This window comes from Lissotriton vulgaris, chromosome 10 (genome assembly GCF_964263255.1).
Source record: "Lissotriton vulgaris chromosome 10, aLisVul1.2, whole genome shotgun sequence".
Taxonomy (NCBI): Eukaryota; Metazoa; Chordata; class Amphibia; order Caudata; family Salamandridae; genus Lissotriton; species Lissotriton vulgaris.
In genome coordinates, this window is record NC_141698.1 from 134844986 (window position 1) to 134865551 (window position 20566).

Consider the following 20566-nt stretch of genomic DNA (forward strand, 5'->3'; position numbering starts at 1 on the left):
TAATTGAGACAGTTGGACAAACACACGTGCTGATAATTAATGTCAAAGCACAGGAATGGGGAAGAGGTGTCCATCTGGTCACCCTACCCTGACCACCAGTGAACCCCCACTAATGTTTGTTGGTTGCTGTGGGATATCTTCTATTTGCAGACGTGTGTCACACAATGCCAGATCTCTTCATACAGTGTTCCTGTGAACAGCAGTGTAGCTCATGGTAGTTGGAAGCCCCTGCACATATTTGGTTTCCAGCTCAAGCAGTACTGATGTCTGTCAGGAGGTTTGCAAACTCCCCGCTTTCATTTGTAGTTTTGGGGAAGGGTCTGGGTGACTAGAGATCTTGCTGTGCCTGGCAGTCTTCGTGGCCTGCTCCTCCTCAGTGCCCCTCTGTGGCTGGAGGGGCAGAACTGGACTCAAATCCCCAACCCCTCCAGCCCACACTCCCTCTCTCAAGGTGAAAGTATTTTCAAGGTTGGTAGGCCTGAGTCGCCTCATCCTGGACTTCAAACAGGCGCCATTCACCAAAGTCAGCTAAAATAACACACTCTTCGACAACTGATGCCATTACACGGTGGGCCCATCTTTATCCCTGACTGCTTCTTGTTTGGTGCTGAAAGGCCAGGGGTGAAAACTACAAAAAGACATGCTAGGCAGGGTTGCTATCGTTCCCAGAGGAAAATACTGACCATTTTTATGCACGTTTTGGGATCTCGAAGCACAAGAAAATGAAACTTGCGTAGCTTATTTAATAAAATCTTCTACATTTTTTAAAACCTAACATAACATAACGTGTATTTGTGAAGCGCACGTTCATCCGGAGGTATCTTGGCTCTGAATAACAGATGTTTATTGTTACCCAACTCAATGGTACTCATTTTGTCGACCTCAGATGGATGAAAGGCTGAGTGGACCCACCGGGATTTGAACCTGTGACCATGAGGTCGAACACAGGTCCCTGAAGTGGACACAATAGTCCACTGAGCCACCAGACCCGGCCACCTCAGTTCTGCCTCCATTTGTAACACATCAGTTCTGCCTCCATTTGCTTAAAAAACTTTTAAGAATCGTCTAGGCAACAGTTAGTAATCGTCTAGGCAGCATTAACAACTGTTGCTCCTGGTTACTGCTAATTAGCATCCAGTGCTTATGGCTGAATGGTTCTTTCACGGATGCTAGACAAGGTTTCCCTGAGGAAACTAGAGGCCAACCCAGGACAACAGCTGTGTCAGTATTTATGATTTCGCCATCCTTGGCTGCTCCCGGCTTCCTCGCTCCAGTGAACCGCAGTGACAACCTACACTTATGTGAAGTCTTCATTGTGATCTTGGGATACAATAATCGCTTGTCTTCTATAGCGCTTCCTGCGGTCAGGCCTGTGGCTTTGCAGCGCTGCATCTAAGGACTGTTTACATCACCCAACAGTGACCTCGTTTTTCTCGAGACTGAATCGCTGTTGCGGAATTTGAACCCATGCCTCTTGGAAGTTATTAACACATTCCTGTAAAACGTGCAGCTACCCCGTTGGTAAAGATCTATTTTTAAAGCACATTTCCCCACAAATATTGACTAAAAGCGAGAAGTTTTAAATCCATTTTTTTTAAAGTGAAACTAATTATATATTCCAATGATTTAAGTGTCTGACTTATTAACCAGAATCATATTTCTCAGCAGAAGCAATTTATCTATGAGCACCTAAGAATATAGAGTGGAGCTCGAAGCTGTTTTCAGGCCAATCGGCCCTAATAACAACCCCAATGAATACAAGGGGCCCCATACCACGAGGGACACCATATACGAATATAATCTGAAAAAGTGGAGCAATTCATTCACTTGTGGTGAACCAGTACTACAATTTCCAGAATGTATAGAGTTTTAATATGAACCTTCTGGGCCAGAAATCCGTTCCCCTGGTGAATGGGATAATCCGGTTACCTAACACGACTTCTAGGGTTTTCCCAGCGTCCCTCATGACCAGTCCAACCCTGCCAGGCTGGCAGTTTAAAGTTCACAGCGGTATGGGTCTCGCGGATGCCTGTTGGTCTCTGCCAGCACTTCCGCTTCCGGTCCCGCCTCCGCAGTCTGGACTGCACGTCAGCCGAGCGAGAGTTTAACGGCGTGCCGCCTCAACTCGCAGAAGACCTCACAAAAAATGCTGCTGTTGCACAAGGAGCTCATTCTAGTTCCGAACACTGGGAGAGCATTAACGGTTTGGAAGTCGCGTGGCCGTGACGCACACACGCCATGTATTCACCCCTCGGCAGAGAACATTTTTCACATTTTATGATTTCACATGTATTTCGAGTCTCCCAAAAGGTGGTATGGCACAAGCCGCAGCTCAAGAAAGAATCATGTATATTGTAGGCAGAGATTCCCTTTATTGAGCCCACACAATGAGTACAAAGATGTATAAATATAGATTGTAAAAAGAATTGAATTAATTGAAAACGAATGATGTCTGAGGCCGACCTAGACTGCTAATTGATCCACCTGGTGTAGCTCCTTGTGAGACCAAATACATGCATATTTTGACTTGAAGTAGCAGCAAAAATGTGTGGTACTAGTACTTATGTACATTCATAGTGTAGTTTGCAGAAACATTGTGAATGGTTCCGCCACTAAAAGGCTGGTGGGAATCAAATGTATAAATGTGCGTAAAAACGTGTGGGAACATAACTTCAGATTACTTTTTACAATTTCTGCAAATCTGTCATTCAGGTGGTAAAGGCAAGCAGTAGTATTGTCACAGCTTCACAGTATTATCTCCAAATTTAGCACAAACCTTAAATGACGGACGCAGTCTTCAGTTTTGCCATAATTTTTTAGATAGATTTGCCTGGATCATCACCATGAACCCTCTTTAAACAACCTAAGTGCTCCCAAACATGGACGAGCTCCAGGTCAAATGCCCTATACAGGTTTCTGCCCTATGTGCCAGTAGGTGTCACCCTACAAACCGGTTGCGGAAGCTATAGACAGGTGGCAAGCACTGTGCCATCAGAACTTGGTTGACCCGGCCTGCTCTTGAACAGTCCTTTAGCCCATCTCAATCTCTTCACAATACTTAAAAGCACGTATGAGACTTCAGCTTTGCCCCCGCGCCTTGAGACCCTAACAGGTGAGTAGTGCACTTTACAAACTCCTGAATGATTGACCGATTGACCACCAAGTGGTCCGCGCTCTCTCTCTCCTAGACAGACCAAAACATGTACCAAGTAGAGAGAACATGTACTGTGCGGCTAATGGAATATGAATGTTGTGGTGGTCACCATCCCACCAAACGTGTAATGGAGCATCTTAGGGAGTATTTCTATGGTTACTCCTGAGCTTATGGTAATTCCCTTTTATATCTATGAATGTCTTGTGTTGTGATATGTATGGATGTATTTATATGGATATGATTACAATAAACAATATACATTTTTTATAAAACTTCGGATTATGACAGTGATGATCTCTCATGTGTTCTTTGAGCATAATTGCTGAATGTATATACATATATTCAATGGCTCCAAAGATGACTTTATAAGAATCCTTGTAGTATGGTGAGATATTCTGCCAATTGAATTTATCAGGCAGTTTTCTCTGTTTTTTGCCTGATGGAAACATGGTCATCCATAGCTGATACATATAAACCGTTGATATCTTTGGTTTGTTCATGAACATAAAAATAGGAGTTTTTTCATCGCTCCAGAGTGGAGGACACTTGACCTCATAGTGCTGGCAGACACAAGACGGGGTTTTTAGTTTTTTCCTGCTCATGTCATTTTTGACACAAATCGCAACGATCCATCCACTCATGAAGCAATCATTTCAGAAAACCGTAACAAGTATGGTACGTGTGGTGCCCCAGTCATCAGGATAGGTTCTTAAAAAGGCCTTCTCAGGGATGACACCCAGATTAGGGTCTTGCTTCACAAGAGTTCACCCACAACACCCAGCAGTTGCACCCATGTGGCACTGGTGAGGAGCTTACATTGTTACGTCGGCAGCTCTTTTCCAAACAGTTCAAACTTGGTGTCCTTTCTGGCAGGAGTCAAATATTTGATTTAGATCTGGAAATGTGCCTGTGAAAATGAGGGTTGCGCATGATGACGGTGAACAAACTAGAGTGATAGAGGAGCGTTACCGAATAACTTGGGTGTTAAATATGTTGCTGCTCCATTGAAATAGGTTATTTGACTTCCTCAAAGTTCACACTTTACAGGTTTTGATAAGGATCATTTATGTAAGCTGAATTGATGCCTCTGACAGCCACATTAAAGTATTTCGGTTTAGAACTCTGTACCATCTGATTGGCCCCAACGCGTATTTCAAATGTTTCTTAAGTAATCATTTGGGTAGAGTATGTGGAAACAAGTTATTTGGGGAGTGTGTCATGACTCATCCCTCATTTCTTCACCAGTAGGAGATCTGGTATTGGAGTTCCAATTGGTTGATGCCTAAATGGTGATTCATGACACCCTCCCAAAGTAAACTGGTTCAACCAACTTGACCTCCATGTTTTAATATCTGGATGAGATCCAAAACCCAGTTGGCTTTGTGGGTCACCCAGAACTATTCACTTTCAACTGACTCATGATGTACAGAGATAAATTATACAGATTATTTATGTAATTTGTTCTGAGGTACATACGGACGAAGTAGGGCTTTGAAGCATTGAGGAAATGATAAAGGAAGCAAAAGAAACAATAGAATCTAAGTTGCCAAGCTGTAAGGTAGGCACACAGATGTGATTGCTCAATGTTAATATCTTGGCTAACAAGAAGACTGATTAGCTGAAAAATACTTTGCCCAGGTCTAAACTTGGGTGGTATGGGGAGCAAAAGAATGATGGATTTAATCCAGATCTCTTGACTGGGGGTGAATGTTTTGATTTGTTCTGTATTCCGTCCATCAATAGTGTGTCTTTTGCAGAATGGAGTTTGGAGCACCACTCCCAAAGGCAGGGGTAGATTTCAGAGCATCTTTCAGAGCTTTCCAACAGTAGTAGTTGGTCCACCAGGGCATTCATTATATTAGCTCAATCCAACCAAGAAAATGAGGCAAAGAGACACAAAATTTGTCAGTTATGGGGTTGAACTTTACTCTTTCTGCTCCTGGGGGAGTGCCTTTAATGCCTCCATGACCAGCATAGTACCCAGGGTTGCAGATTAACCTGGGCAGCGCATTGCGGGACATACTGTCCTAAATTATGTGACTCAGTACTCCCCATGTAAGTAGACCGGGCCAATGATTGAGAGGATGAGAATGTCAGCTACCGAGAGATTGCCAGAATGTTGCGGAGTATCACTGTAACATTCCTCGCCTTCTCACTTTCAGCAAACTTCTCTAAACTTTAGCTTTTCAATCAGTAAATATGTCCCCTTGGCTAGGTCCTCAATCTTTAGTGCAAAGACTACCCAAAGGAAATCAAGCCCTTTTCAAATTGAAATACATAAATAGAAGAGTTGCAGGAGGTTTTATTACCATTGCGCCAAGCATTTGACCATTAGTGGTCCAGGCATCCATATTGGGAATTGAGCCAGATAAGGCTCAGCCTGTGTTTCTGTGTTCTAACACAGGATGGATATCACCAAATCATGATAATATGTTTCTGAACAACGAGGTATTTGCAACTTGAGATCCCCACATTGTAGGGCAACAACTGTACAAAAAGGTAGTTCTACGGGAAGAAACAGGTTTTTAGATGCACTTATAAGTCATTTGTACACTAACGCAACTGTTTATTATAAACACGTGTCTCCAGGGTGGGCGACAGGCTGCTACCAAGGGCCGCTCTGGTGTAGAACAACTCTGTACAAGGATAACACTGCATTAGGAGGAGGACAAAGGGTAATTGAACCACAACTAATCTCTTGCGTGGCATCACATAACTACATTATATACCTGTTGCTCAAACAGCATACACATCACTGTGGATAGAAGAAACCTCAGTGTAATTTTAGTTAAGAAAAACCATCTCACCTTCTGAGCACTGGTGACCATCTTCCTGACTACCTCCTTGATATGCGCTTGTCCATCCATTGGTGGCTGCATATACACAGTGGCTCTGGTCACACCTCGGTACGCCACGGTCTCCGGCCACCCCATATCCAAATCCGGGATGGAGTGATCTGACCTCTGCGGCCAATACTGCAGAGACATCGGTCCTTCGCCATCTTCACCATCCCCACCACTGCCAGATCCCCTACTACCCTCCTCCACCTTGGGCCCACTCGACCCGGGGTCAAAGGCCTCGACTCGATCCAGGATCTTCTTCAGCTCCAACTCAGAGAGGAAGTCCCTGATGTTTTCCTTCTTGAGGACTTCATAGAAGGAGTCCACTCCCTTCGTCACCAAGGCCTCAAGCGCCAGCCTTTGCTCCTCACTATAGAAGAACTCTGGCTTCGACTCGCTGGACCGCCAGTTCACATTGTTGTTATCCAGACACTGGACCTGAGAGAGAGCCATTGCGCCTCACTTGTTATAGCCAAATACTAAGAAATTCCAAGAGGCAATGTGGTGTCCTAATGTTTTAGAACCACCAGTTTCCTCTTCCAATGGACTCCTGGCGCATTGTTTTTCAAAGTCTGTTTTTGTTTGCAGCTCCTGCGCCTTTATTGTGGCATAAAAACGGGGCTCAGATTCTATTAATTATTCCAGAGCTGTTTCCAGGTACTACCAAAGCTACTCAACAACACTCCGGTCATATCTTATCCCGGAGAAAGAATATTTCATGTGGACAAACCTCCAAAGAAGACCTCCTGAGAGTTTCGGATTAGGTAAAAGATGTGCCAATTCACAGATGGAAAAGAGAAAACAAAGAGACGCTCGCTGCCTTCTTCTGCCACTGCTCCACAGACAGACAAAGACGTGACATTTCAGTATTGTGCTGAGTTGGGTTGAATCAGAGCCCACGGCAGAGTTTTAGTTCCCTGAAGTTTTGAGTGACTCGCGTCTGACTCCTCGTGTCAGGGCACCTCCATGCAGGCAGGGACAGGTCACTTCCGCTCGTGGGGGGATGAGTAGCTCCCTGAAGCTGTGCGGGTCGATACTTCTGGCTGGCGGCAACCCAGCCTCCGTGAGCACCCCTTGAAACTGAGCAACACTCCTGCGACCACTGGTTCTCTCCTTCAGTTGATCGATTCCAACAGGAAATCGATCAGTTTCTTAATTTTAGAGCAGATTTATTCCCAGATGTAGTTGCTCCGTTACGTCTCGCAGGTGATCCGGTCGGCTGCCAGTACAGACCAGTTGTCCAGTTTCAATAGGTGCTGAACACGTGTCGGTTCCCTACTGTGGATCGGTGGTCCCCGTGGAGCACTGGGTGGGGGGTCTATCGCTGGAGCCCCCTCCTGTGTGTGCCCCGGGTCCCCGCGCCCGCCAGCTGCTTCCAGACGCCTGTGACCGGCAGGCAGCACTGAGGCGGACAGGGAGCAGCCAGGCTGGGGAGGGCGGGGAGAGGCGAGCGAGAGAAAGGCGAGGGCACCTCCCAGCCACACCTGCGATCCTCCTCATCTCACGAGGTGCGGATCACCCAGAGTCTGTCTGCGGACAGGACACGAAATTCCCTGATCTCAGTCATTACACGCACAGCAGAGCCACGCCCACTGGAGCCCCGCCAAACCCCGCCCCGAAGCAGCCAGCAAGGCAAAGGGCCGTGCCTGTGACCCGGCGCAAACACAGCCGCCTGATCCGAGAGTGAGCCCGCGCCAACTGCAGCAAAACACACAACTCAATTTGAGGCAAGACACACAACTCAGCCTCAGAACCAAACTTCTTCTGCAAGATAAGATACACCAGTCCCAGCTCTGTGAGTACTGGTGCCCCTGTTGCAAGACACACAGCTCAACCTCAGACCACCACCTGGCTGCAAGACACACAATTTAAAGTTACACAGTCAGCATCCTGCTGCAAGATAAGCTACACCAGGTCCAGCTCCGTAAGTACTGGTGCCCCTGTTGCAAGACACACAGCTCAACCTCAGACCACCACCTGGCTGCTAGACACACAACTTAAAGTCACACAGTCAGCATCCTGCTGCAAGATAAGCTACACCAGGTCCAGCTCCGTGAGTACTGGTGCCCCTGTTGCAAGACACACAGCTCAACCTCAGACCACCACCTGGCTGCTAGACACACAACTTAAAGTCACACAGTCAGCATCCTGCTGCAAGATAAGCTACAACAGGCCCAGCTCTGTGAGTACTGGTGCCCCTGTTGCAAGACACACAGCTCAACCTCAGACCACCACCTGGCTGCTAGACACACAACTTAAAGTCACACAGTCAGCATCCTGCTGCAAGATAAGCTACACCAGGTCCAGCTCTGTGAGTACTGGTGCCCCTGTTGCAAGACACACAACTTAACCTCCGCCCAAACTCCTGCTGCAAGATCAGATACACCAGGCCCAGCTCCGTGAGTAATGGTTCCCCTGTTGCAAGACACACAGCTCAACCTCAGTCCACCACCGGGCTGCAAGACACACAACTTAAAGTCACACAGTCAGCATCCTGCTGTAAGATAAGATACACCAATCCCAGCTCCGTGAGTAATGGTGCCCCTGTTGCAAGACACACAGCTCAACCTCAGACCACCACCTGGCTGCAAGACACACAACTTAAAGTCACACAGTCAGCATCCTGCTGTAATATACATAACTCATCAGCCGTCCAGCCTTCTGCCCTGCTGCAAGGCACGCACTCCAACTCAGCACGCACTCCAACTCAGCACAACCTCCTTCTGTAAGATGCACAACTCAACCTTTGACACATCAGTCTCAGCTTCATAAACCCATGCCCCTGCAGCAAGACACACAATGTCAGCCCAGCCTCCTGCTGCAACCTCTTGCTTCAAGATGCATACATGAATCCCCATTGTGTGAGCCAGTGCATCAGCAGAAAGACACACAACTCAACTTCAACGCAGCCTCCTGCAGCAAGATACTTAATTAAACGTCATCCACGTCAGCCCAACCTTCTGCTGCAAGATGCACAACTCAACCTCAGCCCATCCTCCGGTTGCAGGTTACCCACATCAAGCCCAGCGCCTCCACTAACCCATGCTCCCGCAGCAAGACACACGTCAGACTGGCCACCTGCTGCAAGACACATAACTCAACCTCATCCCAAACTCACATTAACCCGAGCTCCACTAACCCATGCTCCTGCAGCAAGACGAACGTCAGCATAGCCATGTGAGAAGTTGGCCTGGTATACGATGCTCACTATTCTAGTGAACACCTTGCACCAGTCCAAACAACCCTTATGGTGATGGTTGTAAAGTCAACCTTATAGACCAAATGAAAGGACACCACACAGGATATATATATAAAATATATATGTATTTATTTACTAACACACTCCTCTGAACTCTTTATGAGGTCAGAGGCAAAAGCACATAACAAGTTACACTTAGAAATACTTTAAATAGCACAATTTACAGTTAGGCCCTAGGGGCTCGTAAAACCATATACTAAGTAAGTGGTATAAAAACCACAACTCGGGAAAGGAGAAGGCCTAGGGCCTGGGGAATCGCTGGGGCTACACTATCTGACCCTTAGGTTAGGAGTTGGGGGCTCACAGGCGGCGCGTGCAGTGTCAGTACACTCACGCGAGAGTCAATAGAAAGTTAATGGGTATTTAAAAGGTAAGTAAATGGAGATTTAGGACACTTCCGGTCTAACTAGGAAGATACAACAAACAAAACTGGACACTAGGATAGTCAATCCCTACAGGAGCACCGAAGTACTCGCGTTACCTCACCCACGGGCTGCGGGTGCATAGGTGTCAAAGTGTGTCGGGTTTTCTCGTTGATTCCTATGGAGCCTTGGAAGAAGATGCTGCAGGCGACCAGGAGGAAGATGTCCAGGTGGATCCAAGGGTGGATCGTAGTTGAAGAAGACCTGAAAGCAGTGGGGACAGAGTCTAGGTCACTAGCCAGTGACCGGGTGGAACCAGGAAGGTACCAGACGTCATCGAGGAGCAATCAGGAACTGTCGTGAAGCTTGTCGTTACAGCCACGCGGACCAGGAGGCGTCGAGGACGACCAGGTGCTGGAGAGGAGCTGTCCCACGAAGGTTCTCGCAGATGGAGGGGTCGGCTTCAAGAACGGAGCCAACACGCCTAAGCAAAGGCAACACACGCAGGATACAAAAAAGGCTTCTGGTGCAGACCAGGAGAGTCTGAGGTACTTCACCTTTGCAGGGAAGCAAGGGCCAGTCTGGAGCAACCAGACCAGCGATGGATTTTCAAGAGGATCGTCGCCACAGGGCTACTAGCCAACGGGCCAGCAACAGGACAACGCGTTGAGCAGAACACAAGCAGAAGGGCCCCACGCAGATCTCGTGGAGTGTGGAGGGCTGGTCTTCGGTGCAGGTGGAGCTCGGTGACGGGGTGTCTCAGTCCCCAGTGCACAGCTTCGAGGATGCCTCAGGAGCTGCGCTGGTAGCAAGTTGAAGACTTTCCAAGTTGCCTGATTCCACGGGTTCCGACGCCTTCCACGGGTTTTAGCTGTGCTGGAGTCGTGCAGCGGGGTCAGAGAGGTCCGGGACTTGAGGTTTTGTCAGGCTCTGTGCTCGGGTTCCGGCAGGAACGGGGACAAAGCAAGCCGTTGAGTTGCTGGATGGTGCCTGTTTGCCCAGGGTGGTCACTCCTTGGCCACAAGGGAGATTTCTTCAGTCTTCAGCTCAGGTGAATGTCGAAGGGTCCAGAGTTTCGTCTCAAGACGATTCCAGGATTAATCTAAAGTCTCCTGGGTCAGCTCCTACCTTTATACAACTAAAGGGGGCTGGTTTAGTTTCCAGGTCCCTCCTGTGGGTGGGACCCGGAAGGGGGGTGGTTACACCCCCTTTCCTTTGTCCAGTTTCGCACCAGAGCTGGGGCTGGAGTGCCCCGGCAACCGGTTTGAACTGGGGTATGCATGAAGCACCTAGTGTGCTCCAGGCAGTGTCTCAATCTATTCAGCCCTCCCTGTCCCAATGCACAAAGTCCTGTCTGGGGTGGTGCTCGCACCTCCCCAGGCAGGAAACCTATTGTCCAGGCCTCCCTGACTGGACGGACTCCCAGCAGCAGCAGGTGAGACTTGTGTCTATGGCAGCAGCATCCATTTTGTGATGCTGGGGCTCTGGTTAACTTTAACAGGGTACAGTACTCTAACATGTCTTCTCCCTCTAGAAGGGTGGAATGCTACCCCCGTCACCAGAATTGGCAAGGGGGTAGCATTCCAAAGTGTATGACACCTTACACCACATGTTTTGATAAAGCCAAACCAAAGTTAGCATTAACCACAAGGATTATAATGCACTTAAAAGTATATGGTATGGCAATATCATAGAACAGCTATAAGGACATGGTTCCGAAATCTGCAGACAGGCTCAGCTCATGCTATAGCACCATCTCACATATTACCAAGCACTCTGCCTCCAGGATTGTTAAGGCCTGCCATAGAGTGACTTATAGGTAACTATGTGTCTATATATATAGTAGGTGTAGGGATACTACAGCTAAGCAAGGGGTGATTACACGACCTTGCCCCAGCTGAGTGATCAGCCAGTTTTGTCAATATGGATGGCCAGCCAGGGGTGGCATAATACATGCTGCAGCCCCTGGTAGGCCTTGGGTGCACCTATGCCCTGGGTACCTAAGGTACTCTATAAGGTGACCCAATATCCAATTAGGTATGTACCTAAGGTACATGGAGTCCATTTTAAGGAGAGAGCAGATAGCCTGGGGCCCTGAATAGCAGGATCCCAGGCTAACTAAGTCGAAAACGAGCTAAACACTAGACAAAAAGTTGGGGGTAACCATAGTCAGAAATCCACCTTCCTACACAATCTGCTGCAAAAACACACAATTTAACCTCAGCCTAAACTCCGGCTGCATTTAGACACATCAGTCCCAGCTCTGTGAGTTGGTGCACCGTTGCAAGACATTTAAGCCAACCTCAGTCCAACCTCCTGCTTTAAGAGGATGTGGGATAACGGCGAGAGCGGCTGACTTTGAAGCTGGGGAACCGGGTTCCACGTTCGGCAGGGAGCTCAAATCCTGTGATTCTGGGCATATCACTTAATCTCCCTGTGCCTAACAAAATGAACGTGCTCGTCTGTAACACAGCTGCTGCTCATGTAACGCCCCTGTCTCTGCAGCAAGTCACACGGTCCAGCTTCAACCAAGCCTTCTGCCAAGATGCTCAACTCAACCTCAGTCCAACCCCCGGCTTCAATATACACAATCCAACCTCAGCCCAACCTCCTGGTTAAAGATGATGCATACATTAACCCCCCTTGTGTGAGCCTGTGCCTTAGTAGCAAGGCACACTACTCAACTTCAGCCGAGTCTCCCAAAAGGTGGTATGGCACAAGCCGCAGCTCAAGAAAGAATCATGTATATTGTAGGCAGAGATTCCCTTTATTGAGCCCACACAATGAGTACAAAGATGTATAAATATAGATTGTAAAAAGAATTGAATTAATTGAAAACGAATGATGTCTGAGGCCGACCTAGACTGCTAATTGATCCACCTGGTGTAGCTCCTTGTGAGACCAAAGACATGCATATTTTGACTTGAAGTAGCAGCAAAAATGTGTGGTACTAGTACTTATGTACATTCATAGTGTAGTTTGCAGAAACATTGTGAATGGTTCCGCCACTAAAAGGCTGGTGGGAATCAAATGTATAAATGTGCGTAAAAACGTGTGGGAACATAACTTCAGATTACTTTTTACAATTTCTGCAAATCTGTCATTCAGGTGGTAAAGGCAAGCAGTAGTATTGTCACAGCTTCACAGTATTATCTCCAAATTTAGCACAAACCTTAAATGACGGACGCAGTCTTCAGTTTTGCCATAATTTTTTAGATAGATTTGCCTGGATCATCACCATGAACCCTCTTTAAACAACCCAAGTGCTCCCAAACATGGACGAGCTCCAGGTCAAATGCCCTATACAGGTTTCTGCCCTATGTGCCAGTAGGTGTCACCCTACAAACCGGTTGCGGAAGCTATAGACAGGTGGCAAGCACTGTGCCATCAGAACTTGGTTGACCCGGCCTGCTCTTGAACAGTCCTTTAGCCCATCTCAATCTCTTCACAATACTTAAAAGCACGTATGAGACTTCAGCTTTGCCCCCGCGCCTTGAGACCCTAACAGGTGAGTAGTGCACTTTACAAACTCCTGAATGATTGACCGATTGACCACCAAGTGGTCCGCGCTCTCTCTCTCCTAGACAGACCAAAACATGTACCAAGTAGAGAGAACATGTACTGTGCGGCTAATGGAATATGAATGTTGTGGTGGTCACCATCCCACCAAACGTGTAATGGAGCATCTTAGGGAGTATTTCTATGGTTACTCCTGAGCTTATGGTAATTCCCTTTTATATCTATGAATGTCTTGTGTTGTGATATGTATGGATGTATTTATATGGATATGATTACAATAAACAATATACATTTTTTATAAAACTTCGGATTATGACAGTGATGATCTCTCATGTGTTCTTTGAGCATAATTGCTGAATGTATATACATATATTCAATGGCTCCAAAGATGACTTTATAAGAATCCTTGTAGTATGGTGAGATATTCTGCCAATTGAATTTATCAGGCAGTTTTCTCTGTTTTTTGCCTGATGGAAACATGGTCATCCATAGCTGATACATATAAACCGTTGATATCTTTGGTTTGTTCATGAACATAAAAATAGGAGTTTTTTCATCGCTCCAGAGTGGAGGACACTTGACCTCATAGTGCTGGCAGACACAAGACGGGGTTTTTAGTTTTTTCCTGCTCATGTCATTTTTGACACAAATCGCAACGATCCATCCACTCATGAAGCAATCATTTCAGAAAACCGTAACAAGTATGGTACGTGTGGTGCCCCAGTCATCAGGATAGGTTCTTAAAAAGGCCTTCTCAGGGATGACACCCAGATTAGGGTCTTGCTTCACAAGAGTTCACCCACAACACCCAGCAGTTGCACCCATGTGGCACTGGTGAGGAGCTTACATTGTTACGTCGGCAGCTCTTTTCCAAACAGTTCAAACTTGGTGTCCTTTCTGGCAGGAGTCAAATATTTGATTTAGATCTGGAAATGTGCCTGTGAAAATGAGGGTTGCGCATGATGACGGTGAACAAACTAGAGTGATAGAGGAGCGTTACCGAATAACTTGGGTGTTAAATATGTTGCTGCTCCATTGAAATAGGTTATTTGACTTCCTCAAAGTTCACACTTTACAGGTTTTGATAAGGATCATTTATGTAAGCTGAATTGATGCCTCTGACAGCCACATTAAAGTATTTCGGTTTAGAACTCTGTACCATCTGATTGGCCCCAACGCGTATTTCAAATGTTTCTTAAGTAATCATTTGGGTAGAGTATGTGGAAACAAGTTATTTGGGGAGTGTGTCATGACTCATCCCTCATTTCTTCACCAGTAGGAGATCTGGTATTGGAGTTCCAATTGGTTGATGCCTAAATGGTGATTCATGACACCCTCCCAAAGTAAACTGGTTCAACCAACTTGACCTCCATGTTTTAATATCTGGATGAGATCCAAAACCCAGTTGGCTTTGTGGGTCACCCAGAACTATTCACTTTCAACTGACTCATGATGTACAGAGATAAATTATACAGATTATTTATGTAATTTGTTCTGAGGTACATACGGACGAAGTAGGGCTTTGAAGCATTGAGGAAATGATAAAGGAAGCAAAAGAAACAATAGAATCTAAGTTGCCAAGCTGTAAGGTAGGCACACAGATGTGATTGCTCAATGTTAATATCTTGGCTAACAAGAAGACTGATTAGCTGAAAAATACTTTGCCCAGGTCTAAACTTGGGTGGTATGGGGAGCAAAAGAATGATGGATTTAATCCAGATCTCTTGACTGGGGGTGAATGTTTTGATTTGTTCTGTATTCCGTCCATCAATAGTGTGTCTTTTGCAGAATGGAGTTTGGAGCACCACTCCCAAAGGCAGGGGTAGATTTCAGAGCATCTTTCAGAGCTTTCCAACAGTAGTAGTTGGTCCACCAGGGCATTCATTATATTAGCTCAATCCAACCAAGAAAATGAGGCAAAGAGACACAAAATTTGTCAGTTATGGGGTTGAACTTTACTCTTTCTGCTCCTGGGGGAGTGCCTTTAATGCCTCCATGACCAGCATAGTACCCAGGGTTGCAGATTAACCTGGGCAGCGCATTGCGGGACATACTGTCCTAAATTATGTGACTCAGTACTCCCCATGTAAGTAGACCGGGCCAATGATTGAGAGGATGAGAATGTCAGCTACCGAGAGATTGCCAGAATGTTGCGGAGTATCACTGTAACATTCCTCGCCTTCTCACTTTCAGCAAACTTCTCTAAACTTTAGCTTTTCAATCAGTAAATATGTCCCCTTGGCTAGGTCCTCAATCTTTAGTGCAAAGACTACCCAAAGGAAATCAAGCCCTTTTCAAATTGAAATACATAAATAGAAGAGTTGCAGGAGGTTTTATTACCATTGCGCCAAGCATTTGACCATTAGTGGTCCAGGCATCCATATTGGGAATTGAGCCAGATAAGGCTCAGCCTGTGTTTCTGTGTTCTAACACAGGATGGATATCACCAAATCATGATAATATGTTTCTGAACAACGAGGTATTTGCAACTTGAGATCCCCACATTGTAGGGCAACAACTGTACAAAAAGGTAGTTCTACGGGAAGAAACAGGTTTTTAGATGCACTTATAAGTCATTTGTACACTAACGCAACTGTTTATTATAAACACGTGTCTCCAGGGTGGGCGACAGGCTGCTACCAAGGGCCGCTCTGGTGTAGAACAACTCTGTACAAGGATAACACTGCATTAGGAGGAGGACAAAGGGTAATTGAACCACAACTAATCTCTTGCGTGGCATCACATAACTACATTATATACCTGTTGCTCAAACAGCATACACATCACTGTGGATAGAAGAAACCTCAGTGTAATTTTAGTTAAGAAAAACCATCTCACCTTCTGAGCACTGGTGACCATCTTCCTGACTACCTCCTTGATATGCGCTTGTCCATCCATTGGTGGCTGCATATACACAGTGGCTCTGGTCACACCTCGGTACGCCACGGTCTCCGGCCACCCCATATCCAAATCCGGGATGGAGTGATCTGACCTCTGCGGCCAATACTGCAGAGACATCGGTCCTTCGCCATCTTCACCATCCCCACCACTGCCAGATCCCCTACTACCCTCCTCCACCTTGGGCCCACTCGACCCGGGGTCAAAGGCCTCGACTCGATCCAGGATCTTCTTCAGCTCCAACTCAGAGAGGAAGTCCCTGATGTTTTCCTTCTTGAGGACTTCATAGAAGGAGTCCACTCCCTTCGTCACCAAGGCCTCAAGCGCCAGCCTTTGCTCCTCACTATAGAAGAACTCTGGCTTCGACTCGCTGGACCGCCAGTTCACATTGTTGTTATCCAGACACTGGACCTGAGAGAGAGCCATTGCGCCTCACTTGTTATAGCCAAATACTAAGAAATTCCAAGAGGCAATGTGGTGTCCTAATGTTTTAGAACCACCAGTTTCCTCTTCCAATGGACTCCTGGCGCATTGTTTTTCAAAGTCTGTTTTTGTTTGCAGCTCCTGCGCCTTTATTGTGGCATAAAAACGGGGCTCAGATTCTATTAATTATTCCAGAGCTGTTTCCAGGTACTACCAAAGCTACTCAACAACACTCCGGTCATATCTTATCCCGGAGAAAGAATATTTCATGTGGACAAACCTCCAAAGAAGACCTCCTGAGAGTTTCGGATTAGGTAAAAGATGTGCCAATTCACAGATGGAAAAGAGAAAACAAAGAGACGCTCGCTGCCTTCTTCTGCCACTGCTCCACAGACAGACAAAGACGTGACTTTTCAGTATTGTGCTGAGTTGGGTTGAATCAGAGCCCACGGCAGAGTTTTAGTTCCCTGAAGTTTTGAGTGACTCGCGTCTGACTCCTCGTGTCAGGGCACCTCCATGCAGGCAGGGACAGGTCACTTCCGCTCGTGGGGGGATGAGTAGCTCCCTGAAGCTGTGCGGGTCGATACTTCTGGCTGGCGGCAACCCAGCCTCCGTGAGCACCCCTTGAAACTGAGCAACACTCCTGCGACCACTGGTTCTCTCCTTCAGTTGATCGATTCCAACAGGAAATCGATCAGTTTCTTAATTTTAGAGCAGATTTATTCCCAGATGTAGTTGCTCCGTTACGTCTCGCAGGTGATCCGGTCGGCTGCCAGTACAGACCAGTTGTCCAGTTTCAATAGGTGCTGAACAAGTGTCGGTTCCCTACTGTGGATCGGTGGTCCCCGTGGAGCACTGGGTGGGGGGTCTATCGCTGGAGCCCCCTCCTGTGTGTGCCCCGGGTCCCCGCGCCCGCCAGCTGCTTCCAGACGCCTGTGACCGGCAGGCAGCACTGAGGCGGACAGGGAGCAGCCAGGCTGGGGAGGGCGGGGAGAGGCGAGCGAGAGAAAGGCGAGGGCACCTCCCAGCCACACCTGCGATCCTCCTCATCTCACGAGGTGCGGATCACCCAGAGTCTGTCTGCGGACAGGACACGAAATTCCCTGATCTCAGTCATTACACGCACAGCAGAGCCACGCCCACTGGAGCCCCGCCAAACCCCGCCCCGAAGCAGCCAGCAAGGCAAAGGGCCGTGCCTGTGACCCGGCGCAAACACAGCCGCCTGATCCGAGAGTGAGCCCGCGCCAACTGCAGCAAAACACACAACTCAATTTGAGGCAAGACACACAACTCAGCCTCAGAACCAAACTTCTTCTGCAAGATAAGATACACCAGTCCCAGCTCTGTGAGTACTGGTGCCCCTGTTGCAAGACACACAGCTCAACCTCAGACCACCACCTGGCTGCAAGACACACAATTTAAAGTTACACAGTCAGCATCCTGCTGCAAGATAAGCTACACCAGGTCCAGCTCCGTAAGTACTGGTGCCCCTGTTGCAAGACACACAGCTCAACCTCAGACCACCACCTGGCTGCTAGACACACAACTTAAAGTCACACAGTCAGCATCCTGCTGCAAGATAAGCTACACCAGGTCCAGCTCCGTGAGTACTGGTGCCCCTGTTGCAAGACACACAGCTCAACCTCAGACCACCACCTGGCTGCTAGACACACAACTTAAAGTCACACAGTCAGCATCCTGCTGCAAGATAAGCTACACCAGGCCCAGCTCTGTGAGTACTGGTGCCCCTGTTGCAAGACACACAGCTCAACCTCAGACCACCACCTGGCTGCTAGACACACAACTTAAAGTCACACAGTCAGCATCCTGCTGCAAGATAAGCTACACCAGGTCCAGCTCTGTGAGTACTGGTGCCCCTGTTGCAAGACACACAACTTAACCTCCGCCCAAACTCCTGCTGCAAGATCAGATACACCAGGCCCAGCTCCGTGAGTAATGGTTCCCCTGTTGCAAGACACACAGCTCAACCTCAGTCCACCACCGGGCTGCAAGACACACAACTTAAAGTCACACAGTCAGCATCCTGCTGTAAGATAAGATACACCAATCCCAGCTCCGTGAGTAATGGTGCCCCTGTTGCAAGACACACAGCTCAACCTCAGACCACCACCTGGCTGCAAGACACACAACTTAAAGTCACACAGTCAGCATCCTGCTGTAATATACATAACTCATCAGCCGTCCAGCCTTCTGCCCTGCTGCAAGGCACGCACTCCAACTCAGCACGCACTCCAACTCAGCACAACCTCCTTCTGTAAGATGCACAACTCAACCTTTGACACATCAGTCTCAGCTTCATAAACCCATGCCCCTGCAGCAAGACACACAATGTCAGCCCAGCCTCCTGCTGCAACCTCTTGCTTCAAGATGCATACATGAATCCCCATTGTGTGAGCCAGTGCATCAGCAGAAAGACACACAACTCAACTTCAACGCAGCCTCCTGCAGCAAGATACTTAATTAAACGTCATCCACGTCAGCCCAACCTTCTGCTGCAAGATGCACAACTCAACCTCAGCCCATCCTCCGGTTGCAGGTTACCCACATCAAGCCCAGCGCCTCCACTAACCCATGCTCCCGCAGCAAGACACACGTCAGACTGGCCACCTGCTGCAAGACACATAACTCAACCTCATCCCAAACTCACATTAACCCGAGCTCCACTAACCCATGCTCCTGCAGCAAGACGAACGTCAGCATAGCCATGTGAGAAGTTGGCCTGGTATACGATGCTCACTATTCTAGTGAACACCTTGCACCAGTCCAAACAACCCTTATGGTGATGGTTGTAAAGTCAACCTTATAGACCAAATGAAAGGACACCACACAGGATATATATATAAAATATATATGTATTTATTTACTAACACACTCCTCTGAACTCTTTATGAGGTCAGAGGCAAAAGCACATAACAAGTTACACTTAGAAATACTTTAAATAGCACAATTTACAGTTAGGCCCTAGGGGCTCGTAAAACCATATACTAAGTAAGTGGTATAAAAACCACAACTCGGGAAAGGAGAAGGCCTAGGGCCTGGGGAATCGCTGGGGCTACACTATCTGACCCTTAGGTTAGGAGTTGGGGGCTCACAGGCGGCGCGTGCAGTGTCAGTACACTCACGCGAGAGTCAATAGAAAGTTAATGGGTATTTAAAAGGTAAGTAAATGGAGATTTAGGACACTTCCGGTCTAACTAGGAAGATACAACAAACAAAACTGGACACTAGGATAGTCAATCCCTACAGGAGCACCGAAGTACTCGCGTTACCTCACCCACGGGCTGCGGGTGCATAGGTGTCAAAGTGTGTCGGGTTTTCTCGTTGATTCCTATGGAGCCTTGGAAGAAGATGCTGCAGGCGACCAGGAGGAAGATGTCCAGGTGGATCCAAGGGTGGATCGTAGTTGAAGAAGACCTGAAAGCAGTGGGGACAGAGTCTAGGTCACTAGCCAGTGACCGGGTGGAACCAGGAAGGTACCAGACGTCATCGAGGAGCAATCAGGAACTGTCGTGAAGCTTGTCGTTACAGCCACGCGGACCAGGAGGCGTCGAGGACGACCAGGTGCTGGAGAGGAGCTGTCCCACGAAGGTTCTCGCAGATGGAGGGGTCGGCTTCAAGAACGGAGCCAACACGCCTAAGCAAAGGCAACACACGCAGGATACAAAAAAGGCTTCTGGTGCAGACCAGGAGAGTCTGAGGTACTTCACCTTTGCAGGGAAGCAAGGGCCAGTCTGGAGCAACCAGACCAGCGATGGATTTTCAAGAGGATCGTCGCCACAGGGCTACTAGCCAACGGGCCAGCAACAGGACAACGCGTTGAGCAGAACACAAGCAGAAGGGCCCCACGCAGATCTCGTGGAGTGTGGAGGGCTGGTCTTCGGTGCAGGTGGAGCTCGGTGACGGGGTGTCTCAGTCCCCAGTGCACAGCTTCGAGGATGCCTCAGGAGCTGCGCTGGTAGCAAGTTGAAGACTTTCCAAGTTGCCTGATTCCACGGGTTCCGACGCCTTCCACGGGTTTTAGCTGTGCTGGAGTCGTGCAGCGGGGTCAGAGAGGTCCGGGACTTGAGGTTTTGTCAGGCTCTGTGCTCGG

General features: G+C 47.8%; 2 protein-coding genes across 2 annotated transcripts in view; one reads left to right on the forward strand and one right to left on the reverse strand.

Moving 5' to 3' along the window:
- The window catches only part of SACK1G (scaffolding CK1 anchoring protein G), a 147155-nt gene extending 139618 nt beyond the window's left edge, over window positions 1–7537 (reverse strand). Inside the window, exon 1 of the mRNA XM_086940715.1 lies at window positions 5962–7537. Within this exon, the coding sequence (XP_086796841.1) occupies window positions 5962–6447 (486 nt within the window). The 5' untranslated portion in view covers window positions 6448–7537. The remainder of the gene's footprint in view (window positions 1–5961) is intronic.
- SLC5A10 (solute carrier family 5 member 10) overlaps window positions 1–20566 on the forward strand; it is a 611774-nt gene that overhangs the window by 313129 nt on the left and 278079 nt on the right. The gene's annotated exons all lie outside the window — the stretch shown is intronic.